Source organism: Chelon labrosus (genome assembly GCF_963514085.1).
Source record: "Chelon labrosus genome assembly, chromosome: 17".
Taxonomy (NCBI): Eukaryota; Metazoa; Chordata; class Actinopteri; order Mugiliformes; family Mugilidae; genus Chelon; species Chelon labrosus.
Genome location: NC_140350.1, coordinates 26,364,673 through 26,386,161, shown reverse-complemented (window position 1 = coordinate 26,386,161; position 21,489 = coordinate 26,364,673). Strand labels below are relative to the sequence as shown.

At 48.9% G+C, this 21,489-nt stretch overlaps 2 protein-coding genes across 3 annotated transcripts; both read left to right on the top strand.

The window, feature by feature from the left end:
* The first annotated feature begins 1,313 nt into the window (after nucleotides 1-1,313).
* On the top strand, nucleotides 1,314-7,773 carry ndufa2 (NADH:ubiquinone oxidoreductase subunit A2). The gene is made up of 3 exons (XM_084564406.1): nucleotides 1,314-1,470; nucleotides 7,288-7,394; nucleotides 7,569-7,773. The coding sequence occupies exons 1-3, from the start codon at nucleotides 1,367-1,369 to the stop codon at nucleotides 7,658-7,660; spliced, it is 303 nt and encodes a 100-aa protein (XP_084420532.1). The 5' UTR covers nucleotides 1,314-1,366; the 3' UTR covers nucleotides 7,661-7,773.
* Nucleotides 7,774-8,614: 841 nt separating this feature from the next.
* Nucleotides 8,615-21,283, top strand: ik (IK cytokine). Of its 2 annotated transcripts, XM_084565186.1 has the most exons (19): nucleotides 8,615-8,790; nucleotides 9,469-9,628; nucleotides 9,718-9,777; nucleotides 9,858-10,025; nucleotides 11,136-11,250; nucleotides 11,399-11,469; nucleotides 11,733-11,779; nucleotides 11,880-12,043; nucleotides 12,781-12,889; nucleotides 13,017-13,056; nucleotides 13,131-13,311; nucleotides 13,463-13,481; nucleotides 14,955-15,039; nucleotides 15,163-15,249; nucleotides 16,869-16,926; nucleotides 17,012-17,100; nucleotides 17,920-18,028; nucleotides 20,934-20,968; nucleotides 21,089-21,283. In XM_084565186.1, the coding sequence occupies exons 1-19, from the start codon at nucleotides 8,781-8,783 to the stop codon at nucleotides 21,114-21,116; spliced, it is 1,635 nt and encodes a 544-aa protein (XP_084421312.1). In that variant the 5' UTR covers nucleotides 8,615-8,780; the 3' UTR covers nucleotides 21,117-21,283. The 2 variants fall into 2 exon arrangements, with proteins under 2 accessions (XP_084421312.1, XP_084421313.1); XM_084565187.1 differs by lacking the exons at nucleotides 17,920-18,028; nucleotides 20,934-20,968; nucleotides 21,089-21,283 and adding an exon at nucleotides 17,472-17,913.
* Nucleotides 21,284-21,489: the final 206 nt, after the last annotated feature.

The window sequence follows — 21,489 nt, the reverse complement described above, 5'->3', positions numbered from 1 at the left end:
CAGGAGAACTGTGTCGTCAGTGTACTTGACCAGGTGGCAGTTGGGCTGTGTGGATCTGCAGTCATCGGTGTACAAGATGGAGAGCAGGGGTGATAGCACGCAGCCCTGGGGGGAGCCAGTCCAGGTGAAACTGAGGTCTGAGAAGGTGTTGTTGACCAGTACTGACCAGACATGATCCAGATTTTGGAACAAGGTGGAAAGACTCTCACCTGTTAAGATCTAATTTATTTTAGAGACAAATCTCAGATTAGAGCTGAACCTTGGAAGCTAATGATTTGATTCGAGTTCAGATTAGTTTCTAGTTTAGTTTGGTTCTCAGCTCCAAGACCAGAATCTTTTAAAAGGCTCTCATTACTAATGAACAGACATCACTGATTCATGTGATCATTTCTACTAGTGGTTGAATGAATGAGTTAAACTCCTCTTCCTCAGATCAGCCCTGTTGAGTAGGTGGTCTTTAATGTGACCCAGGACTCATTGTGTGTTCACACTACCAAAGGAAGGAGGTCACATGTGTCCCAGACCACCTCCACATGTGGACTGACACCAGATCAGTGTTCACACCTGGACCTGTTTAACCTGGACTCTAGAGACCAGATCAGTGTTCACACCTGGACCTGTTTAACCTGGACTCCAGAGACCAGATCAGTGTTCACACCTGGACCTGTTTAACCTGGACACTAGAGACCAGATCAGTGTTCACACCTGGACCTGTTTAACCTGGACTCTAGAGACCAGATCAGTGTTCACACCTGGACCTGTTTAACCTGGACTCTAGAGACCAGATCAGTGTTCACACCTGGACCTGTTTAACCTGGACTCTAGAGACCAGATCAGTGTTCACACCTGGACCTGTTTAACCTGGACTCTAGAGACCAGATCAGTGTTCACACCTGGACCTGTTTAAGCTGGACACTAGAGACCAGATCAGTGTTCACACCTGGACCTGTTTAACCTGGACTCTAGAGACCAGTAACCATGGCGACATAAAAACAGGTTAAAAGAAGGTGCTTGTCAGTAGAAAGACAGAAGTAAATAAATTTGGAGAAAATAAACTTAACAATTAGATGATGTCAATAATCAGGACAGATAAAAGTGGATAAGTACATTTATGTTTAATGTTATTAACTGTGTAATATCATTATGTTTATAGTTGTATTTTATGGATCATATTATTGAACATGGTTTTATCTACTTTAAATCACATTATTAGTTATTAGTATTTATTCAGTCACAGTAAATGTACTTTGTTCGTCAGAGGTGCCTGTCAGGACAAACCCAGGGTCAATAATAGAGTCTGTGCCTTACAGGATAAACTCTGGGCTGTAATGCCCTGACTTTGTCCTTGACACAACAGGAAGCTAAGATGGCGGCCGCCGCAGTGAGGAGTCTGGGCTCCAGTCTGGGGAAAAACCTCCGAGAGATCCGTCTTCACCTCTGCCAGACCTCCGCGGCCAGTAAAGGGGCCAGGTGAGCTCCGAGACGGCGTCCTGAGGCGGGAACAGCCGGGACCGTTTATTCAGAGACACGGAGGACAGCTAACAGCTAGCCGCTGCTAACACCAGAGTGACCTGACTGATAGCCGATAGTTAGCATCGCAGAGAGTAATGCTAACAGTTAGCCGCTGCTAACACCAGAGTGACCTGACTGATAGCCGGTAGTTAGCATCGCAGAGAGTAATGCTAACAGTTAGCCGCTGCTAACACCAGAGTGACCTGACTGATAGCCGGTAGTCAGCATGGCAGAGAGTAATGCTAACAGTTAGCCGCTGCTAACACCAGAGTGACCTGACTGATAGCCGGTAGTCAGCATGGCAGAGAGTAATGCTAACAGTTAGCCGCTGCTAACACCAGAGTGACCTGACTGATAGCCGGTAGTCAGCATCGCAGAGAGTAATGCTAACAGTTAGCCGCTGCTAACACCAGAGTGACCTGACTGATAGCCGGTAGTCAGCATCGCAGAGAGTAATGCTAACAGTTAGCCGCTGCTAACACCAGAGTGACCTGACTGATAGCCGGTAGTCAGCATCGCAGAGAGTAATGCTAACAGTTAGCCGCTGCTAACACCAGAGTGACCTGACTGATAGCCGGTAGTCAGCATGGCAGAGAGTAATGCTAACAGTTAGCCGCTGCTAACACCAGAGTGACCTGACTGATAGCCGGTAGTCAGCATGGCAGAGAGTAATGCTAACAGTTAGCCGCTGCTAACACCAGAGTGACCTGACTGATAGCCGGTAATCAGCGTCGCAGAGAGTAATGCTAACAGTTAGCCGCTGCTAACACCAGAGTGACCTGACTGATAGCCGATAGTTAGCACTGATGCCTCACAGCAAGAAGATTCTCGCAGCTCATTATAAAGTGAATACAGTGAGAGACATGAGTGTTAGCAGACAGTTAGCAAGAAGGCTAACAGCTAGCGGCTAACTCCAGAATGACCTGTTAGTGGATAGTAAACATCAGAGAAGCTAACAGCTAACAGCTAGCCGCTTATTATAAACCCAACCCAGTGAGTGTTAGCGGATAGTTAGCAAAACAAACTGACTGAAGAAGAAGACAAGACAGATCAGAGACAGAGAGACAGGTCAGAGACAGACAGACAGATCAGAGACAGACAGACAGACAGACAGGTCAGAGACAGAGAGACAGACAGATCAGAGACAGGTCAGAGACAGACAGGTCAGAGACAGACAGACAGACAGGTCAGAGACAGACAGACAGGTCAGAGACAGACAGACGGACAGGTCAGAGACAGACATATCAGAGACAGACAGGTCAGAGACAGACAGGTCAAGTCAGTTTATTTCTATAACACATTAACAGAAGTTAAAGTGTTTTCCAGTCAGAGCAGATGAAAACATCTGATGTAGAGTCGTCGTCGTCGTCGTCGTCGTCTTCCTCCGCTTATCCGGGTCCGGGTCGCGGTGTAGAGTATAATACAATAATAAAATACACTAGTAGAATAATAAAGATGAGTTCAGAGTGGACCAGACAGAGTTAGCCCCAGGACCAGACAGAGGTAGCCCCAGGCTCAGACAGAGGTAGCCACAGAACCAGACAGAGGTAGCCCCAGGACCAGACAGAGGTAGCCCCAGGCTCAGACAGAGGTAGCCCCAGGACCAGACAGAGGTAGCCCCAGGCTCAGGCTCAGACAGAGGTAGCCCTCAGACAGAGGTAGCCCCAGGACCAGACAGAGGTAGCCCCAGGACCAGACAGAGTTAGCCCCAGGACCAGACAGAGGTAGCCCCAGGCTCAGACAGAGGTAGCCCCAGGCTCAGACAGAGGTAGCCCCAGGACCAGACAGAGGTAGCCACAGAACCAGACAGAGGTAGCCCCAGGCTCAGACAGAGGTAGCCCCAGGACCAGACAGAGGTAGCCACAGAACCAGACAGAGGTAGCCCCAGGCTCAGACAGAGGTAGCCACAGAACCAGACAGAGGTAGCCACAGAACCAGACAGAGGTAGCCCCAGGACCAGACAGAGGTAGCCCCAGGACCAGACAGAGGTAGCCCCAGGACCAGACAGAGGTAGCCACAGAACCAGACAGAGGTAGCCCCAGGCTCAGACAGAGGTAGCCCCAGGACCAGACAGAGGTAGCCCCAGGACCAGACAGAGTTAGCCCCAGGACCAGACAGAGTTAGCCCCAGGCTCAGGCAGAGGTAGCCCCAGGACCAGACAGAGGTAGCCCCAGGACCAGACAGAGGTAGCCCCAGGCTCAGACAGAGGTAGCCCCAGGACCAGACAGAGGTAGCCACAGAACCAGACAGAGGTAGCCCCAGGCTCAGACAGAGGTAGCCCCAGGCTCAGACAGAGGTAGCCCTCAGACAGAGGTAGCCACAGGACCAGACAGAGGTAGCCCCAGGACCAGACAGAGGTAGCCCCAGGCTCAGACAGAGGTAGCCCCAGGCTCAGACAGAGGTAGCCCCAGGCTCAGACAGAGGTAGCCACAGGACCAGACAGAGGTAGCCCTCAGACAGAGGTAGCCACAGGACCAGACAGAGGTAGCCCCAGGACCAGACAGAGGTAGCCACAGGACCAGACAGAGGTAGCCCCAGGACCAGACAGAGGTAGCCCCAGGACCAGACAGAGGTAGCCCCAGGCTCAGACAGAGGTAGCCCCAGGACCAGACAGAGGTAGCCACAGAACCAGACAGAGGTAGCCCCAGGCTCAGACAGAGGTAGCCCCAGGCTCAGACAGAGGTAGCCCCAGGACCAGACAGAGGTAGCCACAGAACCAGACAGAGGTAGCCACAGAACCAGACAGAGGTAGCCCCAGGACCAGACAGAGGTAGCCCTCAGACAGAGGTAGCCACAGGACCAGACAGAGGTAGCCCCAGGACCAGACAGAGGTAGCCCCAGGACCAGACAGAGGTAGCCCCAGGACCAGACAGAGGTAGCCCTCAGACAGAGGTAGCCACAGGACCAGACAGAGGTAGCCCCAGGACCAGACAGAGGTAGCCCCAGGACCAGACAGAGGTAGCCCCAGGACCAGACAGAGGTAGCCCTCAGACAGAGGTAGCCCCAGGACCAGACAGAGGTAGCCCTCAGACAGAGGTAGCCCCAGGACCAGACAGAGGTAGCCCCAGGACCAGACAGAGGTAGCCCTCAGACAGAGGTAGCCCCAGGACCAGACAGAGGTAGCCCCAGGACCAGACAGAGGTAGCCCCAGGACCAGACAGAGGTAGCCCCAGGCTCAGACAGAGGTAGCCCCAGGCTCAGACAGAGGTAGCCCCAGGCTCAGACAGAGGTAGCCACAGGACCAGACAGAGGTAGCCCTCAGACAGAGGTAGCCACAGGACCAGACAGAGGTAGCCCCAGGACCAGACAGAGGTAGCCCTCAGACAGAGGTAGCCCTCAGACAGAGGTAGCCCCAGGACCAGACAGAGGTAGCCCCAGGACCAGACAGAGGTAGCCCTAGGACCAGACAGAGGTAGCCCTCAGACAGAGGTAGCCCCAGGACCAGACAGAGGTAGCCCCAGGACCAGACAGAGGTAGCCCTCAGACAGAGGTAGCCCCAGGACCAGACAGAGGTAGCCCCAGGACCAGACAGAGGTAGCCCCAGGACCAGACAGAGGTAGCCCCAGGCTCAGACAGAGGTAGCCCTCAGACAGAGGTAGCCCTCAGACAGAGGTAGCCACAGGCTCAGACAGAGGTAGCCACAGGAACAGACAGAGGTAGCCCCAGGACCAGACAGAGGTAGCCACAGGACCAGACAGAGGTAGCCACAGGACCAGACAGAGGCTCAGACAGAGGTAGCCCCAGGACCAGACAGAGGTAGCCCCAGGACCAGACAGAGGTAGCCCCAGGACCAGACAGAGGTAGCCCCAGGCTCAGACAGAGGCTCAGACAGAGGTAGCCCCAGGCTCAGACAGAGGCTCAGACAGAGGTAGCCCCAGGACCAGACAGAGGTAGCCCCAGGACCAGACAGAGGTAGCCCCAGGCTCAGACAGAGGTAGCCCCAGGACCAGACAGAGGTAGCCACAGGACCAGACAGAGGTAGCCCCAGGACCAGACAGAGGTAGCCCTCAGACAGAGGTAGCCCCAGGACCAGACAGAGGTAGCCCCAGGCTCAGACAGAGGTAGCCCCAGGCTCAGACAGAGGTAGCCCCAGGCTCAGACAGAGGTAGCCACAGGACCAGACAGAGGTAGCCACAGGACCAGACAGAGGTAGCCCTCAGACAGAGGTAGCCCCAGGACCAGACAGAGGTAGCCCCAGGACCAGACAGAGGTAGACCTCAGACAGAGGTAGCCCCAGGACCAGACAGAGGTAGCCCTCAGACAGAGGTAGCCCCAGGACCAGACAGAGGTAGCCCCAGGACCAGACAGAGGTAGCCCCAGGACCAGACAGAGGTAGCCCTCAGACAGAGGTAGCCCCAGGACCAGACAGAGGTAGCCCCAGGACCAGACAGAGGTAGCCCCAGGCTCAGACAGAGGTAGCCCCAGGACCAGACAGAGGTAGCCCCAGGCTCAGACAGAGGTAGCCCTCAGACAGAGGTAGCCCTCAGACAGAGGTAGCCACAGGCTCAGACAGAGGTAGCCACAGGAACAGACAGAGGTAGCCACAGGACCAGACAGAGGTAGCCACAGGACCAGACAGAGGTAGCCACAGGACCAGACAGAGGCTCAGACAGAGGTAGCCCCAGGACCAGACAGAGGTAGCCCCAGGACCAGACAGAGGTAGCCCCAGGCTCAGACAGAGGCTCAGACAGAGGTAGCCCCAGGCTCAGACAGAGGCTCAGACAGAGGTAGCCCCAGGACCAGACAGAGGTAGCCCCAGGACCAGACAGAGGTAGCCCCAGGCTCAGACAGAGGTAGCCCCAGGACCAGACAGAGGTAGCCCCAGGCTCAGACAGAGGTAGCCCTCAGACAGAGGTAGCCCCAGGACCAGACAGAGGTAGCCCCAGGACCAGACAGAGGTAGCCCCAGGACCAGACAGAGGTAGCCCCAGGACCAGACCAAACTAAGAGAAGAGAGAGTTAAATCAGTGGAGCAGGACTTGATGTGGGATGGAGGACTGTCCCAGAGCTTTGGAGCGTCAACTGAAAAAGGTCAGGGACCGACAGGATGTCCAGGAGGAGGACCTTAGTGACCTGGGGGCAGGATGTCCAGGAGGATGACCTTAGTGACCTGGGGACAGGATGTCCAGGAGGATGACCTTAGTGACCTGGGGACAGGATGTCCAGGAGGAGGACCTTAGTGACCTGGGGACAGGATGTCCAGGAGGAGGACCTTAGTGACCTGGGGCAGAATATAGAGTTAGCATGTCAGAGATGTGGAGATAAACCACTGAGGGCTTTAACAACAAAGAATAAGGTTTTAAAATGGACTCTGTCCTTCACAGGGGTTATGTGTCTCTGACCTGCATCCCTAACCCTGGTTACAGCTGAGACAGGTTGGATGGGTCGGTCCTGTATGTGAAGGGTTAGCTGTAGTCAAGCTGGGAGGTTATAAGAGCATGGGTAACTGTTCCAGGTCAAAAAGGAACCAGGAAAAAAGAAGAGGCCCTGAAACTGACCCTTGAGGGACACCACATGTGATTGGAGCAGGGGCTGAGGGTTCTGTCCCTCAGACGGGATGTAAACCACTTTAGCACTGACCCATGCAGACCATCATCGTCCTCTAAGCTCTTTAAAAGGATGTCATGGTCAACGGCGTCGAAGGCTGAGGTCGATCAGAATGAAGGATCTGGAAGTGGTGTTCACTGTGTGTTAAAGCAGCAGCGGGTCGGGTCAGAGGTCAGCTGAGGTCAGAGGTCAGAGGTCAGCGTGTCCTGACCCTGTGTCTGTGTTTCAGAGACTTCGTGGAGCAGAACTATGTGACCCTGAAGAAGTCCAACCCAGACTTCCCCTTCCTGATCCGAGAGTGTTCTGGAGTCCAGGCCCGGCTCTGGGCCCGATACGGTGAGCCCGGCCGCACGGCATCATGGGAGATGAACCCTAGAGTCCCCCCAACATTTACCTGACGGAAACCGTCCACCATTTTGGTTCCTAGCACCAGATCCACCATGATGATAACGGATTTAAACTGATCCTCATTAATAAATAAACTGATTAAATCTGTCTGTGTTCCTTCAGATTTCGGTAAAGAGAGCAGCGTCTCTGTGGACAACATGTCGGCCGACCAGGTGACTAAAGCTCTGCAGACTCTGGCTCAGTCCAAACCTTGACACCCCCCTACCTGCTGGCAGTGGTTCAGTCCAGGATTGACTCGTCTGAGTCCTTCAGTCAGTTTCTGTGTCTGTAAATGTGTTTATAAGAATTAAAATCTGTTAAACTGTTAGAGTTCTGCTGCTTCTTCTTTCATACAGGTGTATTTTATTGAATATTTTATTTTTATGTTCTCTGATGAGTGCTCACTGCCTGGTTCTAGTCTGCTCACTGCCTGGTTCTAGTCTGGCCGTGTTTAAACAGTCAGATCATATAACAGGAATCTTTCTCCAGCTGGTCCTGGAGGTCCTGCAGCGGCAGCGCTGCCTCCAGCGGCCGCTAGAGGGCAGCGTCTCTCCGGATGAGTCCGCCTCAGCAGCACGCTCCAAATAAAACGAGTCAAAATACAAAACATCCATAAAATAAGAGGAGTTCACTGTTTGAACGAGACAGATTTCCTTACATTATTGTTGGAGAAGGGGGGGGGGGGGGGGGGGGGGGTTAAAGTTTATCAAATTCTAGACCTAAATAAACTATTGATCCACAAGGGAAATTGCTTGGTCACAGTAGCTTAGTTGTACATAAAAAACACTCTTAAGAAGCACAAGTATAAGAAAGATTAAATAAAAATGAGTAAAATAAAATATAGTGAAATAAAATAAAAATAGTATAACCAAAAATAACATAATTAACATAACATGGAGTTATCGGTTACAGATAACTAAATATCTGTTACAGGGGCTGGAGTCTATCCCAGCTGTCATCGGGCGAGAGGCGGGTTACAGGTCGCCAGTCTATCGCAGGACAAGTTAATTTAGTCTGATGTGTTTTAATAGTTTAAATTAAATGTTCATCTTTAAAATAAAGCCTGCGTTTGTTCAGTTTTTCTTTCGTTAACATCCAGTCTGTCGCTGTAGCTGCAGTACGCGGCTCCTCCTGCGGCGGCGCTGTCGGTCAGTCCGCAGTGAGCGGAGAAGAAGAAGAAGGAGCAGAAGAAGCAGAAGCATCAGCAGCTCAGTGCATGCTAACCTGCTGCTAACCGACCGTGCAGGTTAAACACTGAGCGTTATTAGTCTGGTTTTCTGACCGGACAGAATAAAGTCGTCTCTTTCCACAGCAGAGGACCGAATCTCCGCCGAGATGCCGGAAAGTAAGTCAAAGCCCCGGAAGTCTGTTAGCTAGAGGTTTAGTAGCATGCTAGCAGTCCGCTTTAATACCGTCAACAGCTAGCATCACTGTTAGCATCGTTGATCTGTTTAGGACATAACTTTATTAATGAACTCTTGTGTCCAGGATAATAAATAAAATAAAACACATTTATATTAATTTAATGTAGTTTATATGCGTCATCAGATCTTTATCTGCCCGTAAACCTCACAACGAGATTGAGCCGTTAGCTTAGCTTAGCTTAGCTTAGCTTAGCTTAGCTCCGTCCTGCTCAGCTAGCTCCGGTTAAAGAATGATAAACGCTGTAAACATTAACATTTAAAGAATATAACATTATATATAACACATTAAACACATAAACCCCCACAGTCACAGCTGGTGACCAGTGTTTACTTCCGGTCAGAATATAGCTAAGTGTTGATTTTAATAATTAATTATCAGTTCATAAACAGGATTAAAATATGAATACTTATAAACTAACTATTAAAAAATGAATAATTTAGTTAATTAAAACAATATATTACAGGGGATGAGTAAAGGTAACTTGTTTACGTAAGTTTTCGTAATTATATATGTCCTAATAAACTGACCAATCAGTGACGTAGATCAGTGTCAGGTGACTGCAGCGCCCCCTGCTGTCTGTCTGTTTGTCTGTTTCCAGCTGAGAGCTACTCCAACCCTTTGGCCCCTGAGGGCCACGACGTGGACGACCACAGAGCTGCAGCTCAGTCCAAACTGACCAACGATGACTTCAGGAAGCTGCTGATGACGCCACGGGCGGCGCCCTCCTCGGCTCCGCCCTCCAAGTCCAGACACCATGAGTGAGAGTCCAACTTGTTTATTTATTTATTAACTCAACAGATAAACTGATTGGATGTTAATAAATTAATGTGGACGGTTCATTTCCCAGAATGCCGAGGGACTACAATGAAGATGAGGATCCTGCTGCGAGGAGGAGGAAGAAGAAGAGGTGTGTCTGGGCGCTCATGGCCGCCATTAGCAGTAGCATGACGTCAGTCTGATCTGTTGTTGATTATTGTGTCGTTGTAGCTACTATGCTAAGCTACGTCAGCAGGAGATGGAACGAGAGAGAGAGCTAGCTGAGAAGTACCGCGACCGAGCGAGAGAGAGACGAGACGGCGTCAACAAGGACTACGAAGAGACGGAGCTAATCAGCACCACGGCTAACTACAGAGCTGTAGGGCCCACAGCTGAGGCGTGAGTAATGCTAATGCTAATGCTAACAGTACGGCTAACTACAGAGCTGTAGGGCCCACAGCGGAGGCGTGAGTAATGCTAATGCTAATGCTAACAGTACAGCTAACTACAGAGCTGTAGGGCCCACAGCGGAGGCGTGAGTAATGCTAATGCTAATGCTAACAGTACAGCTAACTACAGAGCTGTAGGGCCCACAGCGGAGGCGTGAGTAATGCTAATGCTAATGCTAACAGTACAGCTAACTACAGAGCTGTAGGGCCCACAGCTGAGGCGTGAGTAATGCTCATGCTAATGCTAACAGTACAGCTAACTACAGAGCTGTAGGGCCCACAGCTGAGGCGTGAGTAATGCTAATGCTAATGCTAACAGTACAGCTAACTACAGAGCTGTATGGCCCACAGCTGAGGCGTGAATAATGCTGATGCTAACAGTACATTTAACTACAGAGCTGTAGGGCCCACAGCTGAGGCGTGAGTAATGCTAATGCTAATGCTAACAGTACAGCTAACTACAGAGCTGTAGGGCCCACAGCTGAGGCGTGAGTAATGCTTATGCTAACAGTACAGCTAACTACAGAGCTGTAGGGCCCACAGCTGACACGTGAGTAATGCTAATGCTAATGCTAACAGTACGGCTAACTACAGAGCTGTATGGCCCACAGCTGAGGCGTGAATAATGCTAATGCTAACAGTACAGTTAACTACAGAGCTGTAGGGCCCACAGCTGAGGCGTGAGTAATGCTAATGCTAACAGTACAGCTAACTACAGAGCTGTAGGGCCCACAGCTGAGGCGTGAGTAATGCTTATGCTAACAGTACAGCTAACTACAGACCTGTAGGGCCCACAGCTGAGGCGTGAGTAATGCTAATGCTAACAGTACAGCTAACTACAGAGCTGTAGGGCCCACAGCTGAGGCGTGAGTAATGCTAATGCTAACAGTACAGCTAACTACAGAGCTGTAGGGCCCACAGCTGAGGCGTGAGTAATGCTAATGCTAACAGTACAGCTAACTACAGAGCTGTAGGGCCCACAGCTGAGGCGTGAGTAATGCTAACAGTGCTAATGGTACAGCTAACTAGCATTGTTAACGTGTAATGTCTGTCCGCTCAGAGACAAGTCGGCAGCAGAGAAACGTCGTCAGCTGATCCAGGAGTCCAAGTTTCTGGGAGGTGACATGGAGCACACTCACCTGGTGAAAGGTCTGGACTTCGCTCTGCTGCAGAAGGTTAGAATGAAGGATGCTCACCTGCTCACCTGTTGACCTGCTCACCTGGTGACCTGTTCACCTGTTCACCTGTTGACATGTTCACCTGTTGACCTGGTGACCTGCTCACCTGTTGACCTGTTGACCTGTTGACCTCTGTGTGTGACAGGTGAGAGCTGAGATCACCAGCAAAGAGAAAGAAGAAGAAGACATGATGGAGAAAGTTCAGAAAGAAGCCAAGTATGAACAAACTCACCTCTGACCTGTCTGTCCTCTGACCTGTCTGTCCTCTGTCCTCTGACCTGTCTGTCCTCTGACCTCTGACCTGTCTGTCTGTCCTCTGACCTGTCTGTCCTCTGTCCTCTGACCTGTCTGTCCTCTGTCCTCTGATCTACCTGTCTGTCCGTCCTCTGTCCTCTGACCTGTCTGTCCGTCCTCTGTCCTCTGACCTGTCTGTCCTCTGACCTGTCTGTCTGTCCTCTGACCTGTCTGTCCTCTGACAGGAAGGACGTGGAGCCGGAGGAGAAGATAGAGTTTAAGACCCGTCTTGGTGAGTCCTCTGATGTTTGATGTTCTTTCCAACACATCATTGCTGTGACAGTGTCCATCAGGTAAATGTCCTCCCCCCCCCCCCCCCCCCCCCCCACCAGGTAGGAACATCTACCGTGTGGTGTTCAGGTCGGCTCAGATCGAGAGGAACGAGCTCTTCCTCCCTGGCAGGATGGCGTACGTGGTCGACCTGGACGACGAGTTCACTGACACAGACATCCCCACGACTCTGATCCGCAGCAAGGCCGACTGTCCCAGTATGGAGGTAGGACATGTCCCACTATGTCTCACTATGTCCCAGTATGGAGGTAGGACATGTCTCACTGTGTCTCACTATGTCCCAGTGTGGAGGTAGGACATGTCTCACTGTGTCTCACTATGGAGGTAGGACATGTCCCACTATGTCTCACTATGTCTCACTATGGAGGTAGGACATGTCCCACTATGTCTCACTATGTCTCACTATGGAGGTAGGACATGTCCCACTGTGTCTCACTGTGTCCCAGTATGGAGGTAGGACATGTCTCACTATGTCCCAGTATGGAGGTAGGACATGTCCCACTATGTCCCAGTATGGAGGTAGGACATGTCTCACTATGTCCCAGTATGGAGGTAGGACATGTCTCACTATGTCCCAGTATGGAGGAAGGACATGTCCCACTGTGTCTCACTGTGTCCCAGTATGGAGGTAGGACATGTCTCACTATGTCCCAGTGTGGAGGTAGGACATGTCTCACTGTGTCTCACTATGGAGGTAGGACATGTCCCACTATGTCTCACTATGTCCCAGTATGGAGGTAGGACATGTCCCACTATGTCTCACTATGTCCCAGTATGGAGGTAGGACATGTCCCACTATGTCTCACTATGTCCCAGTATGGAGGTGGGACATGTCCTATTGTGTCCCAGCATGGATGACATATTCCAGTATCATGGACCTGTCACTTTCCGTCCTGTCGTCGTAACATCGTCCCTCTGTCTCTCTGTCCCTCTGTCCCTCAGGCCCAGACGACTCTGACCACCAATGACATCGTGATTTCTAAGCTCACCCAGATCCTGTCCTACCTGAGACAGGGGACACGGCACAAGAAGATCAAGAAGAAGGACAAAGGTGAGTTAGTGGACAGGTGTGGACAGACATGTTGGTTTGATGGTGGACAGGCGTGGACAGACATGTTGGTCTGATGGTGGACAGGTGTGGACAGACATGTTGGTCTCACCAGGTGACTGTGTTTCAGGTAAACTGGATGAGAAGAGAGCTCCTGATGCTGATCTGAGGTCAGTCCTCCACCTCCTCATCACTGTCTCATCAGCAGCCTCCACATCTCCCTCTGACTCTGTCTGTCTTTCAGCATCTTTGAGGACATCGGGGACTACATCCCGTCCACGGCCTCGTCCTCCAAACCACCCAAAGACAAAGACAGACACCGGGACAGAGAGAGAGAGAGAGACAAGGACAGAGAGAGAGACAGAGAGGACGACAGCAAGAGGAGACACAACTACTTTGAGAAACCACGGGCAGAGGAACACCAGGTCAGACGGGTGGGGACGGATGGGTGGGGACGGACGAGTGGAGGGAGACGGGGACGGAGGGGTGGAGAGAGACGGGTGGGGACGGAGGGGTGGAGAGACAGGTGGGGAGAGACGGCTGATTGTCTAACTGTGTGTGTTTGTCCTTGTGCAGGTGATGGAGGTGGATACAGGTAAGTGTCTTTAAATCAACTTCATTGACATGTCAACCAATCAGTGACCAGTATTATTAATGGACCAATCAGTGACCAGTAGTAATAACGGACCAATCAGTGGCCAGTAGTAATAACGGACCAATCAGTGACCAGTAGTAATAACGGACCAATCAGTGACCTGTAGTAATAACGGACCAATCAGTGACCAGTATTAATGACGGACCAATCAGTGACCTGTAGTAATAACGGACCAATCAGTGACCAGTATTATTAATGGACCAATCAGTGACCAGTAGTAATAACGGACCAATCAGTGACCAGTAGTAATAACGGACCAATCAGTGACCAGTAGTAATAACGGACCAATCAGTGACCAGTATCAGTAACGGACCAATCAGTGACCAGTATTAGTAACGGACCAATCAGTGACCAGTAGTAATAACGGACCAATCAGTGACCAGTATTAATAACGGACCAATCAGTGACCAGTAGTAGTAACGGACCAATCAGTGACCTGTAGTAATAACGGACCAATCAGTGACCAGTATTAATGACGGACCAATCAGTGACCAGTATCAGTAACGGACCAATCAGTGACCAGTAGTAATAACGGACCAATCAGTGACCAGTATCAGTAACGGACCAATCAGTGACCAGTAGTAATAATGGACCAATCAGTGACCAGTAGTAATAACGGACCAATCAGTGACCAGTAGTAATAACGGACCAATCAGTGACCAGTAGTAATAACGGACCAATCAGTGACCAGTATCAGTAACGGACCAATCAGTGACCAGTAGTAATAATGGACCAATCAGTGACCAGTATCAGTAATGGACCAATCAGTGACCAGTAGTAATAATGGACCAATCAGTGACCAGTATCAGTGACGGACCAATCAGTGACCAGTATCAATGACGGACCAATCATCAGTGACGGACCAATCAGTGACCAGTATCAGTGACGGACCAATCATCAATGACGGACCAATCAGTGACCAGTATCAGTAATGGACCAATCAGTGACCAGTATCAGTAATGGACCAATCAGTGACCAGTATCAGTGACGGACCAATCAGTGACCAGTATCAGTGACGGACCAATCAGTGACCAGTATCAGTAACGGACCAATCAGTGACCAGTATCAGTAACGGACCAATCAGTGACCAGTAGTAATAACGGACCAATCAGTGACCAGTAGTAATAACGGACCAATCAGTGACCAGTATCAGTAACGGACCAATCAGTGACCAGTAGTAATAACGGACCAATCAGTGACCAGTATCAGTAACGGACCAATCAGTGACCAGTAGTAATAACGGACCAATCAGTGACCAGTAGTAATAACGGACCAATCAGTGACCAGTAGTAATAACGGACCAATCAGTGACCAGTATCAGTAACGGACCAATCAGTGACCAGTATCAGTAACGGACCAATCAGTGACCAGTAGTAGTAACGGACCAATCAGTGACCAGTATTCTGTCTCCAGGTCCTGCATCAGTCAGAGATCACATCAAGATGATCAATGAGAAGTTTGCAGGAGCAGCAGGCAGCCAATGGCAGAGCCAGGAGCCATATCCTTCATTACTGTTGGGGGAGGGGCTAAATGTACTACACTGTGTATACTACTTGTAGTACTGCAGTAGTAGTAGTATTAGTACCAGTAGTAGTGGTAGTAGACCTTAACCAGAGTGAACTGGTTCTCAGAGGAGAGACTCTGGTAAAGAACAGCTGGGAGATTTCTTTGGAGGATCCAACTCATACGCTGAGTGTTACCCTGCTACGTAAGATACACACTACTGCTACACACCTGCTACACACCTCAGTGTTACCCTGCTACGTAAGATACACACACCTGCTACACACCTACTACACACCTCAGTGTTACCCTGCTACGTAAGATACACACTACTGCTACACACCTGCTACACAACTCAGTGTTACCCTGCTACGTAAGATACACACTACTGCTACACACCTGCTACACAACTCAGTGTTACCCTGCTACGTAAGATACACACCTACTGCTACACACCTGCTACACACCTCAGTGTTACCCTGCTACGTAAGATACACACTACTGCTACACACCTGCTACACACCTCAGTGTTACCCTGCTACGTAAGATACACACCTACTGCTACACACCTGCTACACACCTCAGTGTTACCCTGCTACGTAAGATACACACACCTGCTACACACCTGCTACACACCTGCTACACACCTCAGTGTTACCCTGCTACGTAAGATACACACCACTGCTACACACCTGCTACACAACTCAGTGTTACCCTGCTACGTAAGATACACACTACTGCTACACACCTGCTACACACCTCAGTGTTACCCTGCTACGTAAGATACACACCTACTGCTACACACCTGCTACACACCTCAGTGTTACCCTGCTACGTAAGATACACACACCTGCTACACACCTGCTACACACCTGCTACACACCTCAGTGTTACCCTGCTACGTAAGATACACACTACTGCTACACACCTGCTACACACCTCAGTGTTACCCTGCTACGTAAGATACACACTACTGCTACACACCTGCTACACAACTCAGTGTTACCCTGCTACGTAAGATACACACTACTGCTACACACCTCAGTGTTACCCTGCTACGTAAGATACACACTACTGCTACACACCTGCTACACACCTCAGTGTTACCCTGCTACGTAAGATACACACACCTGCTACACACCTGCTACACAACACAGTGTTACCCTGCTACGTAAGATACACACTACTGCTACACACCTGCTACACAACACAGTGTTACCCTGCTACGTAAGATACACACTACTGCTACACACCTGCTACACACCTCAGTGTTACCCTGCTACGTAAGATACACACTACTGCTACACACCTGCTACACAACACAGTGTTACCCTGCTACGTAAGATACACACTACTGCTACACACCTGCTACACACCTCAGTGTTACCCTGCTACGTAAGATACACACACCTGCTACACACCTGCTACACAACTCAGTGTTACCCTGCTACGTAAGATACACACACCTGCTACACACCTGCTACACAACTCAGTGTTACCCTGCTACGTAAGATACACACTACTGCTACACACCTACTACACAACTCAGTGTTACCCTGCTACGTAAGATACACACTACTGCTACACACCTGCTACACAACTCAGTGTTACCCTGCTACGTAAGATACACACTACTGCTACACACACAGCCAGGTGAACCAGGTGAGCTGTGATTGGCCGAGCCAGGTGAGCTGTGATTGGCCGAGCCAGGTGAGCTGTGATTGGCTGTGATTGGCCGAGCCAGGTGAACCAGGTGAGCTGTGATTGGCCGAGCCAGGTGAGCTGTGATTGGCTGAGCGTGTCTCTGTTGTCTCGTGTCTCCAGGATGGACGACCTGGCTGTGGACAGTGATGAGGAGGTGGACTACAGTAAGATGGACCAGGTGACTCCAGCTCCCAGCATGCACTGCTGCTCTGCTGCTGCCTCAGCCTGATGCTAACTCACTGTGTGTGTGTGTGTGTTGCCAGGGCAACAAGAAGGGTCCTCTGGGACGCTGGGACTTTGACACTCAGGAGGAATATTCAGACTACATGAACAACAAGGAGGCCCTGCCCAAGTCAGTGTGTGTTAGTGTGTGTTACTGTGTGTTACACTGTGTGTTACTGTTAGTGTCTGTTAGTGTGTGTGTGTGTTAGTGTGTCTGTTACACTGTGTGTGTCTGTTAGTGTGTCTGTTACACTGTGTGTGTGTGTTAGTGTGTTAATATTCAGACTACATGAACAACAAGGAGGCCCTGCCCAAGTCAGTGTCTGTTACTGTGTGTGTCTGTGTGTTACTGTGTGTGTCTGTTAGTGTGTGTGTGTGTTAGTGTGTCTGTTACACTGTGTGTGTGTGTGTGTTAGTGTGTTAATATTCAGACTACATGAACAACAAGGAGGCCCTGCCCAAGTCAGTGTGTAGTTAATGTTGTGTACATTGTGTGTCCAGGGCAGCCTTCCAGTGTGTAGTTAACGTTGTGTACATTGTGTGTCCAGGGCAGCCTTCCTGTGTGTAGTTAATGTTGTGTACATTGTGTGTAGTTAATGTTGTGTACATTGTGTGTCCAGGGCAGCCTTCCAGTGTGTTGTTAATGTTGTGTACATTGTGTGTCCAGGGCAGCCTTCCAGTGTGTAGTTAATGTTGTGTACATTGTGTGTCCAGGGCAGCCTTCCAGTGTGTAGTTAACGTTGTGTACATTGTGTGTCCAGGGCAGCCTTCCAGTGTGTAGTTAACGTTGTGTACATTGTGTGTCCAGGGCAGCCTTCCAGTGTGTAGTTAATGTTGTGTACATTGTGTGTCCAGGGCAGCCTTCCAGTGTGTAGTTAATGTTGTGTACATTGTGTGTCCAGGGCAGCCTTCCAGTGTGTAGTTAACGTTGTGTACATTGTGTGTCCAGGGCAGCCTTCCAGTACGGCATCAAAATGTCTGAAGGAAGAAAAACTCGTCGTTTCAAAGAAACCAATGAGAAAGCAGAACTGGACCGACAGTGGAAGAAGATCAGCGCTGTGAGACTCAATTAATTATTAATTAATTAACTCGTTAACTGACTGATGAGTGGGAGGAGCCTCAGATCAGCGCTGTGAGACTCAATGACTCATTAATTATTCATTAATTAACTGGTTAACTGACTGAGGAGTGGGAGGAGCCTCAGATCAGTGCTGTGAGACTCAATGACTCATTAATTATTCATTAGTTAACTGGTTAACTGACTGAGGAGTGGGAGGAGCCTCAGATCAGCGCTGTGAGACTCAATGACTCATTAATTATTAATTAATTAACTGGTTAACTGACTGAGGAGTGGGAGGAGCCTCAGATCAGCGCTGTGAGACTCAATGACTCATTAATTAATTAGTTAACTCGTTTACTGACTGAGGAGTGGGAGGAGCCTCAGATCAGCGCTGTGAGACTCAATGACTCATTAATTATTAATTAATTAACTGGTTAACTGACTGAGGAGTGGGAGGAGCCTCAGATCAGTGCTGTGAGACTCAATGACTCATTAATTATTAATTAACTCGTTTACTGACTGAGGAGTGGGAGGAGCCTCAGATCAGCGCTGTGAGACTCAATGACTCATTAATTATTAATTAATTAACTGGTTAACTGACTGAGGAGTGGGAGGAGCCTCAGATCAGTGCTGTGAGACTCAATGACTCATTAATTATTCATTAGTTAACTGGTTAACTGACTGAGGAGTGGGAGGAGCCTCAGATCAGCGCTGTGAGACTCAATGACTCATTAATTATTAATTAATTAACTGGTTAACTGACTGAGGAGTGGGAGGAGCCTCAGATCAGCGCTGTGAGACTCAATGACTCATTAATTAATTAGTTAACTCGTTTACTGACTGAGGAGTGGGAGGAGCCTCAGATCAGCGCTGTGAGACTCAATGACTCATTAATTATTAATTAATTAACTGGTTAACTGACTGAGGAGTGGGAGGAGCCTCAGATCAGTGCTGTGAGACTCAATGACTCATTAATTATTAATTAATTAACTGGTTAACTGACTGAGGAGTGGGAGGAGCCTCAGATCAGCGCTGTGAGACTCAATGACTCATTAATTAATTAGTTAACTCGTTTACTGACTGAGGAGTGGGAGGAGCCTCAGATCAGCGCTGTGAGACTCAATGACTCATTAATTATTAATTAATTAACTGGTTAACTGACTGAGGAGTGGGAGGAGCCTCAGATCAGTGCTGTGAGACTCAATGACTCATTAATTATTAATTAATTAACTGGTTAACTGACTGAGGAGTGGGAGGAGCCTCAGATCAGCGCTGTGAGACTCAATGACTCATTAATTAATTAGTTAACTCGTTTACTGACTGAGGAGTGGGAGGAGCCTCAGATCAGCGCTGTGAGACTCAATGACTCATTAATTATTAATTAATTAACTGGTTAACTGACTGAGGAGTGGGAGGAGCCTCAGATCAGTGCTGTGAGACTCAATGACTCATTAATTATTAATTAACTCGTTTACTGACTGAGGAGTGGGAGGAGCCTCAGATCAGCGCTGTGAGACTCAATGACTCATTAATTATTAATTAATTAACTGGTTAACTGACTGAGGAGTGGGAGGAGCCTCAGATCAGTGCTGTGAGACTCAATGACTCATTAATTAATTAGTTAACTCGTTTACTGACTGAGGAGTGGGAGGAGCCTCAGATCAGCGCTGTGAGACTCAATGACTCATTAATTATTAATTAATTAACTGGTTAACTGACTGAGGAGTGGGAGGAGCCTCAGATCAGCGCTGTGAGACTCAATGACTCATTAATTAATTAGTTAACTCGTTTACTGACTGAGGAGTGGGAGGAGCCTCAGATCAGTGCTGTGAGACTCAATGACTCATTAATTATTAATTAACTGGTTAACTGACTGAGGAGTGGGAGGAGCCTCAGATCAGCGCTGTGAGACTCAATGACTCATTAATTATTAATTAATTAACTGGTTAACTGACTGAGGAGTGGGAGGAGCCTCAGATCAGCGCTGTGAGACTCAATGACTCATTAATTATTAATTAATTAACTGGTTAACTGACTGAGGAGTGGGAGGAGCCTCAGATCAGTGCTGTGAGACTCAATGACTCATTAATTATTAATTAATTAACTGGTTAACTGACTGAGGAGTGGGAGGAGCCTCAGATCAGCGCTGTGAGACTCAATGACTCATTAATTAATTAGTTAACTCGTTTACTGACTGAGGAGTGGGAGGAGCCTCAGATCAGCGCTGTGAGACTCAATGACTCATTAATTATTAATTAATTAACTGGTTAACTGACTGAGGAGTGGGAGGAGCCTCAGATCAGCGCTGTGAGACTCAATGACTCATTAATTAATTAGTTAACTCGTTTACTGACTGAGGAGTGGGAGGAGCCTCAGATCAGCGCTGTGAGACTCAATGACTCATTAATTAATTAGTTAACTCGTTAACTGACTGAGGAGTGGGAGGAGCCTCAGATCAGCGCTGTGAGACTCAATGACTCATTAATTATTAATTAATTAACTGGTTAACTGACTGAGGAGTGGGAGGAGCCTCAGATCAGCGCTGTGAGACTCAATGACTCATTAATTATTAATTAACTCGTTTACTGACTGAGGAGTGGGAGGAGCCTCAGATCAGCGCTGTGAGACTCAATGACTCATTAATTATTCATTAGTTAACTGGTTAACTGACTGAGGAGTGGGAGGAGCCTCAATGACTCATTAATTATTCATTAGTTAACTCCTTAACTGACTGAGGAGTGGGAGTAGCCTCAATGACTCATTAATTATTCATTAGTTAACTCCTTAACTGACTGAGGAGTGGGAGGAGCCTCAGATCAGCGCTGTGAGACTCAATGACTCATTAATTATTCATTAAGTAATGAGGAGTGGGAGGAGCCTCAGAACATCTGTTTCTGTTTCAGATCATTGAGAAGAGGAAGAAGATGGAGGCTGACGGGTGACTACTTCCTCTTTCTATTCACCAGCCAATCAGAGCACACGCTCCATGATCAGCTGTGCAACAGTAAACAGGAAGTAAAACCATAAACAGGAAGTAACTGTGTTCTTTGTTTTTCAGGGTGGACATGAAGAGACCAAAGTACTGAGGACTTCTGATTATTACATGTTGATTAGATGTTAATTACATGTTAATTAGATGTTATTGATGTTGTTAATTAGATGCTATTAACGACCTATTGATCAATTATTGATCCAGTTTTATTTGTGAACATTTGAAGCATGACTCATTAAACTCATGAACCATCTGATCAGATTACAGTTTATTATTTACTGTATAATCTTTGGACGTTGTCTCCGTACAGGAACGTTTCACATCAACAGATAAACCTTTAGCTCAGCAGTGGCTTCTATGCAAACAGCTGACTACAACAGTGTTCTTACAACTTAATAATAATGCACTGTCTCACACACAGCAGTCTGAGTGTGTGACCTTCTGTTGATAATCTTGTATTTAAAGCC

What these genes read in the sequence shown, in the direction of transcription:
- ndufa2 (XM_084564406.1), top strand. Translation starts at nt 1,367, where the DNA reads ATGGCGGCCGCCGCAGTGAGGAGTCTGGGCTCCAGTCTGGGGAAAAAC. An exon ending in GCGGCCAGTAAAGGGGCCAG is followed by an intron (nt 1,471 to 7,287) that starts GTGAGCTCCGAG and finishes TCTGTGTTTCAG; the next exon opens with AGACTTCGTGGAGCAGAACT. An exon ending in CCGGCTCTGGGCCCGATACG is followed by an intron (nt 7,395 to 7,568) that starts GTGAGCCCGGCC and finishes GTGTTCCTTCAG; the next exon opens with ATTTCGGTAAAGAGAGCAGC.
- ik (XM_084565186.1), top strand. An exon ending in GTAGGGCCCACAGCTGAGGC is followed by an intron (nt 10,026 to 11,135) that starts GTGAGTAATGCT and finishes CTGTCCGCTCAG; the next exon opens with AGACAAGTCGGCAGCAGAGA. An exon ending in AGAGTTTAAGACCCGTCTTG is followed by an intron (nt 11,780 to 11,879) that starts GTGAGTCCTCTG and finishes CCCCCCCACCAG; the next exon opens with GTAGGAACATCTACCGTGTG.